The 19,955-nt window shown below is 36.4% G+C and overlaps 1 protein-coding gene across 2 annotated transcripts in view; it reads left to right on the plus strand.

The window, feature by feature from the left end:
- The window catches only part of bag6 (BCL2 associated athanogene 6), a 30,314-nt gene that overhangs the window by 4,457 nt on the left and 5,902 nt on the right, over positions 1-19,955 (plus strand). Inside the window, exons 6-19 of one of the 2 annotated variants that reach the window (XM_059514058.1) lie at positions 1,212-1,310; positions 1,440-1,621; positions 5,805-5,934; positions 7,329-7,532; positions 7,751-7,970; positions 8,588-8,647; positions 8,752-9,071; positions 9,255-9,339; positions 9,587-9,894; positions 10,160-10,439; positions 10,540-10,709; positions 18,411-18,464; positions 19,231-19,333; positions 19,528-19,652. In XM_059514058.1, coding sequence (XP_059370041.1) covers positions 1,212-1,310; positions 1,440-1,621; positions 5,805-5,934; positions 7,329-7,532; positions 7,751-7,970; positions 8,588-8,647; positions 8,752-9,071; positions 9,255-9,339; positions 9,587-9,894; positions 10,160-10,439; positions 10,540-10,709; positions 18,411-18,464; positions 19,231-19,333; positions 19,528-19,652 — 2,340 coding nt within the window. Of the gene's footprint in view, positions 1-1,187; positions 1,311-1,439; positions 1,622-5,804; positions 5,935-7,328; positions 7,533-7,750; positions 7,971-8,587; positions 8,648-8,751; positions 9,072-9,254; positions 9,340-9,586; positions 9,895-10,159; positions 10,440-10,539; positions 10,710-18,410; positions 18,465-19,230; positions 19,334-19,527; positions 19,653-19,955 lie in introns of both variants that reach the window. The other variant, XM_059514057.1, reaches the window with a different exon arrangement.

The following is a 19,955-nucleotide window of genomic DNA, read 5'->3' on the forward strand; positions in this document are numbered from 1 at the left end:
ACAGAAGCTTCTAAACACATACAGACAGCGTTTATTGGTGATTTTAAAGAATAAAAGATTCTGGACAAAGGGGGTTGAATAATTTTGAACATGAATGTTTAGAGTCAATTTGAATTTTATCATGATTCATCAATGTTCCATTCTCAGAATCACTCAAAAGTGTATTAACAAACTTTCTCTAATACTTTACTGATGCCTTTGTTAAATTGATTTCATAAAATGTTATCCTCCACAGCAAATTGTCTTGCAAGTCAAGGGGGTTGAATAATTTTGAACACAACTGTATATATACATACATATATATATATATATAAAAACAGCCAGCCAGCCAGCTTTGGCTAACATAAGCATATATAGGCATGTGTGTTTGTTAGACAACCTTTTGGTTGTTTTAAAATGTGCCCTATAAACAAATAATGTATATATACAGGGGTGCACATAATTTTTTCAGCCTGGTTCTCATAAGATAATCTGGATATTTGGGATTGGTTCTCACACTGCATATGGCGTGAACCATTACATATAACTATAAAAAATGAATTAATAAATGTTATATAATATTATTGCACTTTATTTATTTAGTGTTTTTTTTCAATAAAATAATAGTAAATAAACTAAATAATAGTGTGATATTAAAAATAAAAGGCAGTCCTAGTATTAAATACAAATACATTTACTTTATAGTAAACTTAAAAATAAAATGCTAATATTTACTACTACTTTCTTTGTTTGCCTCTTTAAGAAGAAACACATTATGTATTCCCCAATTTTAAGTCGCTTTGGATAAAAGCGTCTAAAAATAATTAAAAGCGTTTTCATCATATTCAAACTTAAAATCAGCCTTTGCTTTGAAAACGGCATGGCATAGCCTAGATTTATACTTTCAGGTTGAAAATAAAACTTATATAGTACAGTTTGTGATCTAAAATTGTAATTGTGCGTTAACAGCTGTCAACCATGTCGGTACGCAAATGCGCTCAGAACATATTTATATAACACACTTTTTTTTTCATTTTATATATATGTGTGTATATATATATATATATATATATATATATATATATATATATATATATATATATATATATACATACACACAAACAAACACACACACACACACACACACACACACACACACACATCTAATTTACTGAAATACATTAATGCCATATAATTCTTTCTTCCAGACTAATGGCTCTGTGAATGTTCAGATAGATTTGGACCAGTCATTGCAAAGTGAGCCCAGACTGCGGCTGTTATTGGCTGAGAACCTGCTGAGAGACACCAATGCTGTGATCCAGAGACTGGAGGTAAGCTATATTCCTGAGAATGACTTTGCTGGGCTTATTGGATACTGTGGTATCAGGAAGAAATAAATGTGCATGTGCATAGCTTATTGATTGTTTGATTTTTTCACTCATCTCTTCCGCCTTTTGTAGGGCCAGCCTGAGGATGGCTCAGCATCTCAGGAGGACTCTGCACCTCCATCCACCTCCTCCACATCCACTACATCTCCTACTGTACAGCCCATGGACACCTCTCCTCCTCTGTCCAGTACCCCACCATCCTCTTCCTCCTCCACCCAGACTGAGGGTACTCCACCCCCTCCAGCTGGCCTCAGGTAGGACCAGTTCAGTCATAATTTTAATTGAATTATTAGTTTAGTAATATAATAAATCCTGATTTATAAATATATACATTTTTTTCAGTTTTTCCAATGTAGTTTCAGGGAATAATTAATCTAAAAATAAACACAAAATGAGAAATTGAGTATTCAGTTCTGTTTTCTGTTTCTATTGTTTTATAGTTGAACAGTAGTGTTCAAAAAAAGCTGCATAATTATTCTTTAAAAATTCTCTTTTTGTGTTCAATGGAGGGGAGGGGAAGACACCACATGGGTTTTGGAATGGCATGGGTATTTGATGAAATATTAATTTTCGGGTTAACTGTTCCTTCAATGTTTTGTTTGGCTAAGGATTTTTTACTCCTATCGAAACATGCTTTTAATTAAATTAAAGTTAATGAAAGTTATGAGTCAAAAATTTAAGTCATGCAGTTAAAGGACTTAACCACCTTGCATACAGCAATTATAATATCACTCTGTCACTATTTTAGTCATCATTTATTCTTGTTAATAAGTTAGGTTAAACACAGTGGGACATTTTTTTGTGTGTGTGTGTGTGGGGAGGGGGGTGTTTTCTAGCAAGTCAATAATTGACCACTTGAACATTTTATTGTTGATTTACTCATTGTTACTCAAACTTCTTCCTCTTACCCTGTTAAGGCTTTGGTATTGTGAGAAGAGAATTTGGTGGTTTTTAAAATATGGTTTTGGGAGAATTACAGCCTGGTAATTTTACATGTGACAATATTTATCTGGTTTTACCTCTTTGATAATTCAATAAGAAAATCCACATGAAAAAAAGGAAATGTACAATTATATTTTTGGTTAAATCTTTAAAGTTTCTTATACTATGACTGCTTAACAAATTTGCTGAATCCATTTGAATCACTAGTAAATTGCCACATGAAAGATAGATTCTGTTTCTTTCTGAAGAATGACTAACAAATTTCAAAATAATTGTGAGTTTCTGTCTTAAGTTTCATAAACACCTGACAACAATGTTCCTTTGTTCTAATTTTGTCTTTTGGTTTGGCCCATTATGAAATTTGTGGGAAATGTACAGACAGTTTAAAACCCACCACCTACAAAGTGAGGTGAAACAAAGGGAGTTCTTAAACCTAGGAAATTGAGGTTTGCTATTGAAGGAGTAGGTATGAATCATAGACTGTAAAAAATATGGACAAAGCGTCTGTGACGTCACCCATAGACTTCACTCAGCTCGCTCTGCAAATTCGGTTATCTCTGTGTATATTTTAGGCAACGAAATATGTTATAAAACACCATACTAACTATTTTCGTTTTCATTAAAAGAAATCTTAAACATTATAGCCACACAAATGTGGTTCAGGCAACGCATATTGATTATATTCAACTACACATAACGTTTGCCTATTTATGAAAAAACAAAATATAAAACACAAACCTGCCTCTTTTCATTTTAAATATAATATAAAAATATTAAACATTTTATGGTCCAGGCAATATGTGCATTTGTACTAAACAACAGATTTTGCAGTAAACAACATTACAGATCATCTTCGTTGTATTAAAATTTAAAATGACAAAACTCAACCCAGTCTCTTTTTGTTAAATTTCAGTTTTATCAATATTAGCCATTATAAAAGTATAAGTAAAAGGTATAAGAAGCTATACAAATAAAGCAAACAATTCAGTTAAACATACAAAGTCAGCGCTCTAGTCTAACCATACATCGGTAAAGTTAAATAGCTTATAAAGTTATGAAACTTCCCCTCAGCCAAAACGATTGCCCAGGGAAAAAATTATAGATTTACGAGACCAAAAATCGCCCATTAGATATACACAAGATTAATTATATCTCATGTTTAACCACTACAGAGACACCAGAGTCCGCGGCATTGGCGGCAAACTTTAGAAGGTCTAGCCGAGGAAAGACTGCTTCAGGCGGGGTACATGAACGCCGAGCGCCCGGTCATCGCTGGATCAACTGGATAAAATTTTCATAAATCTTTAAATAAGCCACAGATTTGAGCTTTAAACAACTACATTCTCGCCTGAAAACCTCTTAAAACTACATTTCATGATACAGAAACAGTAGTATTGTATGTCAACTGTATTAACAAATTGGCGCTTCTTGTTGTCATTCTCCATGGCGCTGCCTTTTCAGCTGTCAATCAAGCTGTCACTCAAAGTTAACCACACCCTTATTGTCATATATTTTATATCTAAATACGATCTAAACTAACGAGTTAGAAAAAAAATCACCCCCCTCACAGTTGTCAGGCACTCAGAAGCTATCGAAAAATACAATAAAAGTCCATGGGACCAACTTATAAAAACATGAATTTATGCTGTGAAAACTGACATTTTAACATGGGGGCTATGGACATTTGCTCCCTTTTGGGACCTTCCCCTGGCGGATTTTCGATGTATTGCAGTTTTTCGCACTTCCGGGTAGGCTTCATTTTTCAGATCAGAATGTTGCCGCTTGGTATGAATTCAATTTAGTCTACATTAGACATTGTTGACATTTGACATCAGGTCAGGAAATGTAGGTTTGCCACCTTGATTAACCTAAGTTAGGAAACCAACACCTCACTTTCAGATCTTTCAGAAATCATTCTAATTAGGGATGCACCTATAAGATTCATTTGGCAAATACAATACCAATTTTAACAAACCGCTATTGGCCAATACTGATATTGGTCATTTCAGGGGTAAAAATGGAAGAAAAAAAATGTATTGGTTCATTCTGAGCAGAATTGGTATTTGAACATTTCTATGCCTGCGTTCCTCTGTATTATTACAATTCTGAAACTGGTTTGAGTAGAAAAAATACTGTTTAATAATGTCATTTTTAAAACTTTTTCCTTGCCTTTAATAATAATAAAGTACAGCATTTTCTTAACTCAAAAAAAAACAAAAAAAACATGATGAGTCATAGCCAATAGTGGTCGACCGATATTGTTTTTTTTGACAGCCGATGCCGATATCTTGGAAAGCAGGGGGCCGATAGCTGAAATAAAGCCAGTGTGTGTGTATATATGATTAATGATTTAAGTTAAATAATTTCATGTATAGGCCTATATATTCGTTTTTATGTAGACTATATAGTTTTATTCCATTTTCTCTGTTCACAGAAGCGCTGCAGGTGCATGATGTGAATTTGTGTGAATCCGTGTTTTACACAATCCTTTCATTTTCACTTAAATGTAGGCCTAATGCTTAATTGGTGGTTCATGACATATCCTCAGATAAACTAACCTGCTCGAACAATATCCTCGAATAAGTCTTTTTAAGAAACATAAAATTCCATGAAAGTCTCTGTTCAAGTTTCCTCCCTTAGTAAAACAATGATTTTATTGTCCATTTGAGACATTGACTCCAAAGCATGTGATCAGTATGGTTTGATGGAAAAACCAGAGTAGATGATACAGTGCTTGAAATTAAATTGCTGTGTATCCAAAAAAAAGGGGACAGCCCTGCGTGATTGAAACATTTGTTGTAGATTTTAAATGCATTGAGCACTTTAGTTTGCACATTTTTTTGCGCTTTGTAACAATAAAAGAATATTGCTAGCATCTCGCCATGTAATCCTTTATTTGTATACAAAGCAAATGAATTACAAGTATTGAGGGTTTTTTTTTTACTCTTTTTGCAAGAATTTATGACCTGAAATCATGTGGATTAAAAATTTTTTTTTTATTGTTGATAATAAACCAATAGATACAATAACACTCCACACAGATGATGAGTCACATTTTCTTGGTTTCATATGCAGTTAATCAGCGCAGATGCTAACCATCAGTGGGAGTTTAGCTATTATAGGATGTGTCTGCTTAGCCACTGAAAGCGAAGCTCCCACTACTGTATCCTACTCAGTTTTTAAAAGTCAGACAAACCACCATTCTAACCACTAGCGAATTGCTTTTGAAGTGCCAAACTAAAGGTTATGTTTAGTGTAAGTTGTCTTGTTTTGTTGACTAAGCAGAGTCTTTTTTGTTTGATTTATTCACTATATATTAACCATACTATACTTCTCTTGCTCTTACACAGTAATCTATAAACTGAGTAGCAGTTTGTGTAAGCCTCTGTTTTCCTCCACTATAAGTGTATTAAAGTGATGCTCTGATGATCAATGTTTAATGCAAATTGCACGTTGAAAAATTAATTTATGATCATGTTTCTGCCTTTCCATCAGCCATCCAAGCCCAGCTGAGATGGTGGAGATGTTAACAGAGCTGAGGAGAGTCGAGGAGAGACTCCAGCCCTTCATTCAGAGAGCTCACCTCATTCTAGAGGCGGCCACAACTGCAGACTACAACAACAATGTAAGAAGCCCACTCATCATAAATGTTTTCCTCTATGTAGAGCTCAGGCACCGTAATTATTTTGATGTGAATGAAAATCAATTTTGAAAGTGATGCCATGATAAGTCATTCAGCCAGCATAATATAAAAATGTCTTTTCACATTTTCAGTTGGCAATGAAAAAGGAGACGTAAAAACCTAATTAGTGATGCAGTCATATAATAATATTTAGTGATTTGTTGTTTCTAGGGCCGTAAGAAAATATTGATACTTGTATCGCGATATTTGTTTGGGATACTTTATCGATTCTCTAAAACGTAATATCGATATATAAAAAAAAGATTCATGGCAGTTGTTTCGTTTTGAGTTTGTTTCCCGACCGCTAGATGGCAGTGTTCATCTCTGAACAAATCCTGATTGACAGCAAATACAAGCATTAGAGCATGCCACTAATGTTAGCGTTAATGTAGTTTGCTGCTAGTAATGGAAGGTGAAACAATTGTCCCAGTTCATGTTAAGGTGTACAAAGCTGAAGTGTGCCGTCATTTGGGCTTTTGTGATAACGTCCACTGAGGGACTGTGGCGCTGGCACTGCCTCGGTTCCGCCGCTTGCCACGTCCTGTGTGAAGAGGCTTGCGCAAGGCGCAGACAAAGGTGGGAGGGTTGCCCCGCGGTGGTCTTTTTGAGCAGTTGGTGCGGTGCTCGTGTCGCGGTTTCGGCGATTCCACACGGAAGATAAATACAAACTGAAAAACGTGTGAATCCAAGTGGAAAGGTTCAACAACTGTATTTATTTTATTGTTTTACAATTTTGTTTTCCTTAAGTATCCTGTTAGCACTTTATTTTTCATTGAACCTTTAAATCAGGGTCTAAAAATATATATGGTCTTTTTATAAAATACATTTAATATGTATTATACATTTAACTGAAGGATCCTGCAAGCATTAAAATGTTTTCCCCTTTACTCATACTGCACAGAAAGTGGTTCAATAATGTTGAATGTTACAGGGACTGATTATTGCAAATGCAGATCCCACTGTGTTCTGGTTAAATAATTTATATTTATTTATTGCTAAGGTTTGCATATGGTGGTGGGTTCTTAATGACAGCTTTCCTTACAATATATACTATTCCTAAAATAAGAAATATCCCAATATATCACCTTGTGTACAGTATCACAGTGTATCGCAATATATAGTATTGCAATCCCTGTATCGTGATACGTATCGTATTGCCAGATTCTTGTCGATACACAGCCCTAGTTGTTTTACACGGTACTGCATTGACAGATTAGATCCTGTAACTTAGAATTAATACTTCTATTCAGAAATATGACAGTAGGTTGATTGATTGGTGTTTGAACTTAATTTCAGTAAATAGGTTATATATCCTTTTTTTTTTTTTTAAACAACAGACCCAAGAGAGGGATGAGGACCAGCGTATTCTCAACCTTGTGGGAGAGGCCCTTCGTCTCTTGGGAAATGCCCTGGTCGCCCTGAGTGACTTACGATGTAACCTCCTAAGCAACCCTCCTCGACACCTGCACGTTATCCGCCCCATGTCTCACTACACCTCCTCTGTGCTGACTCCAGCGGGCGTGCATCACCTACCAGTGCAGGTAAGGATGTGGTCTGTGAGACTCGTGCAGTGGGAAATCTACTGCATAACCCTGAAAGTGAAAGTTTTGTAGAGCACTTCATAAATGAGTACTGCTGTATTTTTGGTAGAAGTAAATTTTCCATAGTTCCCAGAAATACTGAGACACAGGGTCTATAATGGTAATTTGTTGAATTAGGCCTAATTAAAACATGTCAATTCACTTTTAACATTCTGCAGCTGAATCTTGGAACTACTGTGACTATGTCAGCCAATGGCAGACCAGCAGCTGATGGTCAACCTCAGTCCACTGGCCATTCAGATCAGCAAGGCCAGGGCCCAATGCCTGCCGGTCAGCCTGGTCCAGCCAATCAGCAGAGTGCACAGCCAGGGCCCAGAGTCATCCGGATCAGTCATCAAACCTTGGAGCCTGTAGTGATGATGCAGATGAACATTGATGGTGGGTTTCTTTTGTATTTGTGTGCAATGGCACTTTTCCACTGTGTGGTATGACTCTGCTTGGCAAAGTTTGTGTTTCCACTGCAGATTAATATCACTTTAGAGTGGGTGGGATTATTCACATGTCGTTATAGCTGCGCCGCATCTACTGCCATGACTCCTAAAAAAATGTTTTCATTCCGCATCGCCCCTTCAAGCTTTTGCTGGATCCGGTCCTTTGCTGTCAACGAGAGGAACGTCTGTACTTTCGCAACAGACAACAAAACTTTTTGATTGTTAAAAAAAAGGTGCGCTCGTTCAAAACAGTTTTGTTCGATCCTTTACTGACTGTGTTGATTAAAATCTAGCTGTTCTTTTGTGTTTGTGTCGCAAGTTCATTGACGCAGATAGTGACGATTCTCTCTGGCCAATCCCTGATCAGCAGAGTTAACAAGTCATGTTTTGGTACAGTTCACTTGGAACCTCAACCGAGGTGGTACTAAAAAAAAGTACCATGTACTGTACCCAGTGGAAAACCCCCCAATAGTGAACCGTACCGTGCGGTACCGTACCATGCAGTGGAAAAGCGCTGTAAAAATCAATTTTTTTTCTTACTTGAATTAAATAAATATGTTTCAGATTCTGGCAATGCTGCACAGGCAAGTGGACAACAGAATGCTGCTGGCATTGGACAGCCTGGTTAGTCTTCAAAAAGTTATATTTATATACATGATGATTACATGTTCAGATTTTGTTTGATCTGCATCTGCACCATATGTAATGCACATGTTTGCATGTTGCAGGTGCCCCCCCTACTGTTCAGATTCCAGGTCTACCTCCAGAATTCATGCAAGCCATTGTGCATCAAGTCACTCAGCAAGCCATGGCCATGGCAAACGCTGCCTCTACTGGCCAGCAGGGGCAACAGACCACACCACCTGCAGCAAACGCTGTCTCTGGCTCCACTCAATCCCCCATGCCCCCATACCCACCTCAGGCCAGAGTGGTTTTCACTAGACCCTCTTTTACTCACAGGATGGCCAGCCCCACTTTTACCACAAGGGGTGCCGCTATTAACCTCAGAGGAGCTGTGCCACCAATGATGGGCCAACAACCGGGACAGGTGAATTAAATTTCCATGATATTTCTGGAATAAAGAGGTGTAAATTCTAGACAGGAAATTGCAATGTGCTGCACCATAAGTTGGAGTTTGCTCAATTCAGAAGCAGTCATGCATCATTTTAAATTTTTAAAAGTCCTAGCTCAGATCTGTTGATTTTATATGGATGTGTGTGTTTCCTCTCAGGCTGGACACTTCCCTCCTGCTGCTCTAAATCAGATGATTGGTGGACTAGTTGGCCAGCTTCTGTCAGGGGCTGCAGGGCAGATGGGTACAGTTGCATTAAAACTTAAATTTATAAGTAAACATATACTGCTTTGTTTAAAATCAATAACATATAATGAGTTCTGAGTATTTTATTTGATAACTGACATGTGGATCACATCAAATGAGATCATAGTCCTTTTTTGATGTACCTAATATTCTCTTAAGACTGAAAATGTATTATGTAATACCGATGTAAAATGCCTCTAGTTAGGGCATAGTATAATATATTTTACTGTTCTCTCTATCCACAGCCAGCCAAAACACCACTTCTGCCTCACAGACATTCACCTTCTCCACATCCACTTCCACAAGCACTCCATCCACCACCACCACCACAAGTGGCTCTGGGTCCACACAGTCTAATGGTACCAATACCAGCACTCCTCAACCTGGATCTGCACCATCAGCTCCTCAGGAGAATCCTTTAGGGGGAAACCTGGAGCAGTTGTTGGGGTCTCTACTGGGAGGTTCTGTTGCCGCAGGCAGCCAGGGCCCTTCAATTACAGTATCCATGCCTGGGGTCCCTACCTTAATCCAGGGGGTCACAGACTTCATGCAGGTAAATAGTCTCCTTTGGCTATATAGACTTTTTTACACAGATTTTATTACAATGCTCATCATCATTTTCAAACATTGATACCGAAGACTTATAACTTATATGAAACCATTTATCTTGAGCAACATATCATGAGGCTTTTTCCCCATTTTGGATTCTTGATGGCTCCTGTTCACTTGCCAGAACACTATATTTCTGCCTTTTTCTCACTGGTTTTTGTTATGAATGCTAGTGTGTATAAGACAGTTTTATGCATTCCTGTCATCAGGCTTCCCAAACAGTTTTCTCTCAGCCTCCTGCGGGACAGCCTCCCACCTCGACCCCTACTGCTCCCACTGCTCCACCAAACGCAGACAGTGCTACTGGGGCCGCCACAACTGGTGAAGGTCTGAACCCTGAGCTCTTCACTGGGATAGTGCAGGGTGTCCTGTCCACCATGATGGGCTCGTTGGGAACCCCACAAAACGAAACCGAGAGCATCGCACAGTTCATCCAGAGGCTCTCCCAAACTAGTAACATCTTCACCCCTGGTGCTGGAGACGCTATGGGTGAGCTCTTTGGAGTTAATACATTTCCTTCTATTTAATAATAATAATAAAAAAATGCAATCAGAATGAGAAAAACTAAAGATCATGTGAATGTGTTTAGGTTTTTTTGGTGATCTACTGGCTTTGGTTTGTCAGAACTTCTCCATGGTGGACATGGTGTTGTTGCTCCACGGGCAGCACCAGCCACTTGGTCGTATCCAGCCCCAACTCGCTCAGTTCTTCAGTGAGCATTTCCTGCAAGGTCGTGAGCCCACGGAGGCCAACATCACTGTAAGTTGTCTTTAGCTGTGTCAAGTGCCCCCTGACCCACAATGCTGGTCCTGGAATACCCCCCAAAACTTCCCGTCTTGAATGCCTCCCTTATAAGATACACCTGATTAGACTCAACAGGTCATTAATAGATGTAATGGGTTTCATTACATAAAAGAAACATCTAAAATATTGAGTGACAGCACTCTAAAATATTTACAATGACCTCCTAAAAACATAACTGCGTTGGAGTGCCCTAAATATCCGGAATATACCATGGTTTTGCTTTGACTAAATTGAAATTCAAAACAGGAAGTCACTGTTTTGAAAGTGATTTGACATTTACCTTTGACATTTATTGTATATTTTTACTAGTCACTAACCCTGACAGGATAATACAACTTAAACATAAACATACAGATGTAATTAAATGTGATAAAGCGCAATAAGGGATATTTACTTAATTGAATTTGACATACAGGATGTTATCACTGACAGCAGTCAAGGAAGGTACACAGAACACTAAGCGTTATTTAAAATAATTTGTAAACAATCTTGTATCACATCCCATTTCTTACTTCACACTTATGTTTCTGAGGTGTTTATGCAGTTTAGAGTTCCCTTATTCGGTAATGCGATACATCACAATACTGCAGCTTTTACCTAGCCTGGTAATACCAAACTCTGTCTACGAAGCAAAGCGAAGTTTGGTATTACCAGCTATAATTGACAAGGGTTTACTTTCTCGTGGGGGGGGGCTTTTGTATGAAGTTTAAAATAATTGGTAAGTCAGTCACATAACGTTTGGTTATGACTTGTTATGCGCTGGCTCAGCCGCCTCGAATGGAAATAAATTAACTTGTTGAAGTTAATAACCAAACCTGTGTATGCAAACTAACCCTTTGTAAGCGACGTGTGCCTCATCAATGACAATGGTGATGAGGTTGTCTTTGTATAGGGTTCATGCCAACATAGCTCCCCATTATGGATTGAGAATTAGTGGTCCCACAATTCAATTCGGCAACCCTTGACGTCACTTCATTCAAAGTAAACGAGAGGCGTTGACATCGACGCTGCGCTACTTTCTGTTTCTGAAATGTATTTAGATAGCCATTCAGATTTGTGTATTCGCTATGGTGTTCATCATATCCACAATTTCTTAAATATTTAGACTTAATAGACTACAACTTGCCCTAGATATTGCTTGAAAGCATTAAGATTTTTTATTGTTAGGTCACACTTTACATTAGGGCTTCATTAGTTAACACTAGTTAATTCATTAGTTAACATAAACTGCCAATGAAAAATTCTTCTAAGCATTCATTAATATTGGGTAATTCCAATATTTAATAACAACTTGTTATAATCTAAAGTTGCATCTGTCTTGTCTTGTGTATACAAAATAAAAGTAGACCCTTTAAAGATTCGATCGATGTATTGCTATTATCTGTACGACCAAAACTGTAAGTGCAATTTAAGTTCTTTTCGCCGATATGCCACAACGCCTATATGCATAGACTGAACAAAAAATTTTTTTTTTTCAAAATGTGCAGAAAATAGTACAAACTCTGCTAAAGTGATTGTTTTGAACAAGTATTAACTGAAACATTATTTAAAAAAAAAAACATTAATTTAGCTTAAAGGGTTAGTTCACCCAAAATGAAAATTATGTCATTAATAACTCACCCTCATGTCGTTCCAAACCCGTAAGACCTCCGTTTATCTTCAGAACACCGTTTAAGATATTTTAGATTTAGTCTGAGAGCTTTTAGTCCCTCCATTGAAAATGTGTGTACGGTCTACTGTCCATGTCCAGAAAGGTAAGAAAAACATCATCAAAGTAGTCCATGTGACATCAGAGGGTCAGTTAGAATATTTTGAAGCATCGAAAATAAATTTTGTTCCAAAAATAACAAACTATGACTTTATTCAGTATTGTCTTATCTTCCGTGTCTGTTGTGAGAGAGTTCAAAACAAACCAGTTTGTGATATCCGGTTCGCGAACGAATCATTCGATGTAACCGGATCTTCTCGAACCAGTTCACCAAATCGAACTGAATGGTTTGAAACTGTTCGCGTCTCCAATACGCATTAATCCACAAATGACTTAAGCTGTTAACTTGTTTAATGTGACTGACACTCCCTCTGAGTTAAAACAAACCAATATCCCGGAGTAATTCATTTACTCAAACGGCACACTGACTGAACTGCTGTGAAGAGAGAACTGAAGATGAACACCGAGCCGAGCCAGATAACGAATGAACGATTGAGTCGTTCACGAGTCAAGAACCAGTTGCATCGGTTTTCGGATCACCAGTAGTTCTTTCGGACAGTTCGATTCAATAAACCGGTTGAAGAAAACGGTTCACCGGTTCTTTTGCGCTCGACGTAATCAGAGATGTATAAAGTACTAGAGACCCAGACTTGAGTTAAAGTACAAGTGCTCTATCAAAAAAATGACTTGAGTAGAAGTTGAAGTGCTCTTTAAGCACCACACTTAAGTAGAAGTACTAAAGTATTCAACATTTTTTGTACTTAAGTCTATTTGAAAATGTACTACTCAAGTACTGAAAGTAAAAGTACAAGTATTGTGTTATGTAGTTATTAAAGAAAGTAGTCAAAAGTTTGAACATATTGTTTTTACTATTTCAAATGATTACTGTCCATGTCCAGAAAGGTAAGAAAAACATTATCAAAGTAGTCCATGTGACATCAGAGGGTCAGTTAGAATATTTTGAAGCATCGAAAATACATTTTGGTCCAAAAATAACAAACTATGACTTTATTCAGTATCGTCTTCTCTTCCGTGTCTGTTGTAAGACAGTTCAAAACAAAGCAGTTTGTGATATCCGGTTCGCGAACGAATCATTCGATGTAACCGGCTCTTTTTGAAACAGTTCACCAAATCGAACTGAATCGTTTTAAACAGTTCGCGTCTCCAATACGCATTAATCCACAAATGACTTAAGCTGTTAACTTGTTTAATGTGGCTGACACTACCTCTGAGTTAAAACAAACCAATATCCGGGAGTAATTTATTTACCCAGATAACGCACAACAGACTGACTCGTTTACGAGTCAAGAACACTGATCTATATATATAACTTATATTATAGATCAGTGGTCAAGAACCGTTTCTGTCAGACATGTCCGATTTGAGAACCGAGGAGATGATGATACTGCGCATGTGTGATTCAGCGTGAAAGCAAACCGACACACAGAGCGTCTGAACCGAACTGATTCTTTTGGTGATTGATTCTGAACTGATTCTGTGCTAATGTTATGAGCCCAGGTAAACCGAAGGCTTGCAGTCAACGCCAATGACGCCATTACGTCGAGCGCAAAAGATCCGGTGAACCGTTTTCTTCAACTGGTTTATTGAATCGAACTGTCAGAAAGAACTACTGGTGATCCGAAAACCGATGCAACCGGTTCTTGTTTGTGAACATTTGAGTCATTATCTGGCTCGGCTCGGTGTTCATCTCTCTCTTCACAGCAGTTCAGTCAGCACGCGCAGTCTTCTTAATCGCTTGATTCGCTCAATGATGTGCCAGCTTCATCAAACCTGCCACCTACAGTTCTGGCAGTGGTAATGTGGGTTTGTAATGGAATGATTCGTAACATTTTTATAATTGTAACGAGTAACGATGCAGCACATAAAAAAATATCAGAGTAAAAGTATTAAACTCATCTAAAATATGTACTGAAGTAAAAGTGGAAGTAGGAGAAAAAAATAATACTCTAGTAAAGTACAGATACCGCCTTTTAGTACTTAAGTACAGTAGTGAAGTAGTTCTACTTCGTTACTATACATCTCTGGACGTAATGGCGTCGTTGGTGATGATTGCAAGCCTTCGGTTTACCTGGGCTCATAACATTAGCACAGAATCAATTCAGAATCAATCACCAAAAGAATCAGTTCGGTTCAGACGCTCTGTGTGTCGGTCTGCTTCACACTGAATCACACATGCGCAGTATCATCATCTCCTCGGTTCTCGAATCGGACACGTCTGACAGAAACGGTTCTTGACTCGAGAATGAGTCAGTCTTTTGTTCGTTATCTGGCTCGGCTCGGTGTTCATCTTCAATTCTCTCTTCACAGCAGTTCAGTCAGTGTACTGTTTGAGTAAATGAATTACTCCGGGATATTGGTTTATTATACACCCGGAAGAGAAGACAATGCTGAATAAAGTCGTAGTTTTTGCTATTTTTGGACCAAAATGTATTTTCGATGCTTCAACAAATTCTAACTGACCCTCTGATGTCACATGGACTACTTTGAAGATGTTTTTATTTCCTTTCTGGACATGGACAGTATACCGTACACACATTTTCATTCGAGGGACTGAGAGCTTTCGGACTAAATCTAAAATATCTTAAACTGTGTTCCGAAGATAAACGGAGATCTTACTGGTTTGGAACGACATGAGGGTGAGTTATTAATGACATAATTATGATTTTTAGGTGAACTAAACCTTTAAGTATTTGTATCTATGGGGCTGTGTGGGTCTTTTACCCCGTGCTGGGGCGCCTCTTCCCCCGTGTGTGGGGTAAAAGGCCACTCTTGCTACCTCATACATTTATAGGATTTTTAAACAAAACAAATACCTTGAATTAATTATCTTTACACTAAATCAGTTTCTCCGTTAATAGTCAATACAAATATATTTTTGTATTATATTTTTGTATTTATTATTTTGTAATATATTTTAGGCGCAGAGAATAGAGCAGTTTTTCTTAAGGTGTGTCTTTAGCCCCGTTGTACCCTCCCTGCAGTGTGTGTCCTGCTCCTGTATGTGGCATATAATTTTCCACATCAGTGAGCATCTATCAATATGCAGGGTATTTAAATAGGCAAATCTCACGGTAGCGGGGGTTTTTACCCTAACCGTGAGATTTGCGTCCCACGGGAACCCAATCCCAAAGTCTAGCGCATTAACCTATGGAGAAGCAGTGATAATTAGGCTATCAGTCTCAATGCCGGGAAAGTGCAAATTCAATGGGATTTACAATAAAAAGAGATGTACAAAATAATTTTGACACGTCTCCATAATTTCACATTTAACAGCTTTTTATTAAAAAGAAAAGCTGAGACAAATTCATTCTTAATTTAAAAACTCTTTAAAAACCAGTGTAATGCATTTTTTATCAATATTTCAGAAACTGCATTTGAGTATTACCAGTATTGAATTTAATGGATTTCATTATGCGGGGGACATGGGGGACATGTCACCCCACTTTATATCACAGACATTTGTCCCCTGCACTTTCTCTTCTATTCACCAGGCCTGCATTTATTTGATCCAAACTACAATAAAACAGTTAAATTTTGAAACATTTTTACTAGCCTATTTAAAATAACTTTTCTATTTGAATACAGTTCCAAAAATATATTCATAAGAACAGCATTTATCTGAAATGGAAATCTTTTGTACAGTTATGTCTTTATCATCACTTTTGTTCAATTTAAAGAATCCTTTCTATATAAAAGTATTCACTTCAAAATTTATTTTCCAAAAAACTGACAAAAAAAATAGACTTTTGAATGATATAAGCTTTTGAATGGTATAGGGTATAATGTTGCGAAAGCTTTTTGTTTCACATAAATGCTGATTTTTGGATCCTTTTTTCATCAAAGAATACTGAAAAACGTACTCATCTGTTTTAAATATTGATCATCAGCAAATTAGCATATTAGACTGATTTCTGAAGGATGTGACACTGAAGACTGGAGGAATGATGCTGAAAATTCAGCTTTGATCAAAGGAATAAATTACTTTTTACAATAAATTCAAATAGAAAACAGTTAATTTAAATAGTAAAAATATTTCACAATTGCTTTTGCTGTACTTTGGATCAAATAAATGCAGGCTTGGTGAGCAGAAGAGACTTATTTAAAAACATTAAAAATCTTATATTAAAAAACTATAGACTGGTAGGCTATATTGATTACAGAAATGTTATATTGTAATGTTTTATATTATTTTGTAATGTTATGTGTGTGTGTGTGTGTTTATATATATATATATATATATATATGTGTGTGTATATGTGTGTGTGTGTGTGTGTGTGTGTGTGTGTGTGTGTAATTTCTGTCCCCCTCACTTCTGAAAAGATGGCTATGCCCCCGCACGTCTCTATTGAGTGAATGTGCAAATGTTTAATGTTAACAGGTTTTACTATGTTATTAAAACATTTAACAGCTTTTTGTTAAAAAAGAAAAGCTGAGACAAATTCATTCTTAATTTAAAAACTCTTTAAAAACCAGTGTAATGCATTTTTTTATCAATATTTCAGAAACTGCATTTGAATAGTACCAGTATTGAATTTAATGGATTTCAAGTCCTTTAAACACGACTGTCTAAAACGGTTTAATTTTATAAAACCTACACATTCAAAGCATCATTATTACTCTGACATTTCTTTATATAAATACTAAGTGTAAGTGAAATGGTAAGTACAGTAAGGACTTTCATGATGTTATGTGCTGGGGGTGTGAATTTCAAAGGTGCTTGATTTAATAAAATAGTGCTTTAAAAAGTCCTTGAATCTGGTGTTCATGAAAGAGTGGGAACCCTGGCCCTGAAGGCTTTTGTATGAAGTTTAAAATAATTGGTAAGTCAGTCACATAACGTTTGGTTATGACTTGTTATGCGCTGGCTCAGCCGCCTCGAATGGAAATAAATTAACTTGTTGAAGTTAATAACCAAACCTGTGTATGCAAACTAACCCTTTGTAAGCGACGTGTGCCTCGTCAATGACAATGGTGATGAGGTTGTCTTTGTATAGGGTTCATGCCAACATAGCTCCCCATTATGGATTGAGAATTAGTGGTCCCACAATTCAATTCGGCAACCCTTGACGTCACTTCATTCAAAGTAAACGAGAGGCGTTGACATCGATGCTGCGCTACTTTCTGTTTCTAAAATGTATTTAGATAGCCATTCAGATTTGTGTATTCACTATGGTGTTCATCATATCCACAATTTCTTAAATATTTAGACTTAATAGACAACTTGTCTTAATACAACTTGCCCTAGATATTGCTTGAAAGCGTTTAGATTTTTTATTGTTAGGTCACACTTTACATTAGGACTTCATTAGTTAACACTAGTTAATTTATTAGTTAACATAAACTGCCAATGAAATATTCTTCTAAGCATTCATTAATATTGGGTAATTCCAATATTTAATAACAACATGTTATAATCTAAAGTTGCATCTGTCTTATTTATGAGTTAACATGAACTAAGAGCGGTGTTTAACAATGATTAAAAACCTCTGTTACACATTTAGCTATTGCTCATTGTTAACATTGATGCATTAACTAAGGTTAACTAATGAAATCTTATTGTAAAGTGATTATTGATAAAGTAATTATTTTGCACTTTAATCTGTGTAAAATGTGTAACTTCATACTTTTTTTGTGTATTGGTTTATTGTACTTAAATGTTCAGTTATTTTTGTTATAAGAAAAAAGTTAATAAACCTATTAACTAAATTTTAATATTGTGATAATACAGTATACTGTGATAAAAGCATTAGCAATTAATCGCAACATAAAAAATTTGATACCGGCATATGTCTGATGCAGTTGTTTGATTCTGTATATATGTCCTCTCCTGTGAACATTTTGTTTTTGTTTTTTCCCTGGTCTGATTCTTTCATTTTCCCTATTTTTTGTTTCTCTTACCACGTCTTATTTTTCTTTCTGTTTTATAGGCAGCTGCTGAAGACTTAATTGCTGAACTTGAGGAGTACATCACAGAAAGTTTTGTAAGAATTCCTGGATTCTTTCTTGACTCTTTGAAAACTATGAAAAGCTCTGTGACACGAGCATTTACAACACAAAATAAATACCACTTATCTCTCAGTTTGTAACGAGTACTGTAAATGTAAAGTGGACATCTATACACTATATACAAGCTACATTTGTTTTTTTTTTTTTTTAAAGAAATTAATTCCACAAGGTTGCATTAAATTGATCAAAAATAATGTTTTTGTCATTTATAATGTCACAAAATATATTTATTTCCACAAAATATTGTTTTCAACATTTGGTAATCGAAAATGGTTCTTGATCACTAAATCAGCATATCAGAAGGATTTCTAAAGGATCGTGTGACAGTTCAAGACTGCAGTAATGGCTGCTGAAAATCCAGCTTTGACATCACAGGAATAAAGTACATTTTGATTATATAAAAAAAGAAAAAGCAGTTCTATTAACTGCTTTCAGGGTTATGTGAATAACTTGAATAACACATTTGTATGGGGCAATATATAAAACATTTTAAGAAAATACAAGCTGAATTTTAAACTAAAGGAAATTTAAATTAAAGGAATGTGTTGTGCCTAGACTTCCATTTTGAGTGAATTACTGCAAACGCAATATATGATTTTATATTAATTAATTTTATATGATATGAAGTCAAAGTATGCCAAAGATGATGTTGCTTAGCTTGAAGAAAATGAAAACGAAGTTTTCCACTCAATGGAACTGATGCCATTTTTGTGGTGTATGCTTCTTCTCCATCCCATCTAGTCAACCGTCGCAATCCGAGATAGGGTGGATATCACCCAGACGAACCGGGCTTTTCTCAGACAGCAACTTGTAGGCATTGCCACCCACATTCTGCATTGCACCGGTATGTCTGGACAAGAAGTGTCATGAGATCAGTTTTAGGTTTTAGATCTACTTAGACTGATAAAAACATGCAGTCACCAAATATTAGCTTGCAGTTTCATTATTTTATCATTTCCAAGGCCTCTGTAGGAATTGTGAAACTTAATGAAACATATGAAATACATTAAAATGTGTGTGTGTTTTTTTTTCCTTCAGATCAAACATTTGGACCTCGGCTCCTACAACTGTGTAACCGTGCTCTCTTTGAGTGTCTTGCCCTTAACCTCTACTGTCTAAATGGAGAACAAAGTGCCCTCACTGCCGTCATCAACCACCGCATTGTTAGTACCCAAAACAACTGACATCTGACTCCTACAACCCCTATCGTCTTGGTTATTCTCTTATTGTTCTTCCTACACCTGCTCAATGAAAATAAAATTGCAGAGGAGACATTTCCATGTTGGTGGCGGCTAGCGTTGTAAAGGAAACTTAGCAATTAATGAAAAAGGTGTTTGGGGTTAGAGACATATCAAAACAGGATTTCAGTCATGGAAAACCTTAAAATGTTAAGGGATATTAAAATAGTTATTAAAATCTAATTTAAAATTAAATATACATTTTAATTTTTTTTTACTTTTAATCAA

The sequence above is a fragment of the Carassius carassius genome, chromosome 28 (assembly GCF_963082965.1).
Source record: "Carassius carassius chromosome 28, fCarCar2.1, whole genome shotgun sequence".
Classification (NCBI taxonomy): Eukaryota; Metazoa; Chordata; class Actinopteri; order Cypriniformes; family Cyprinidae; genus Carassius; species Carassius carassius.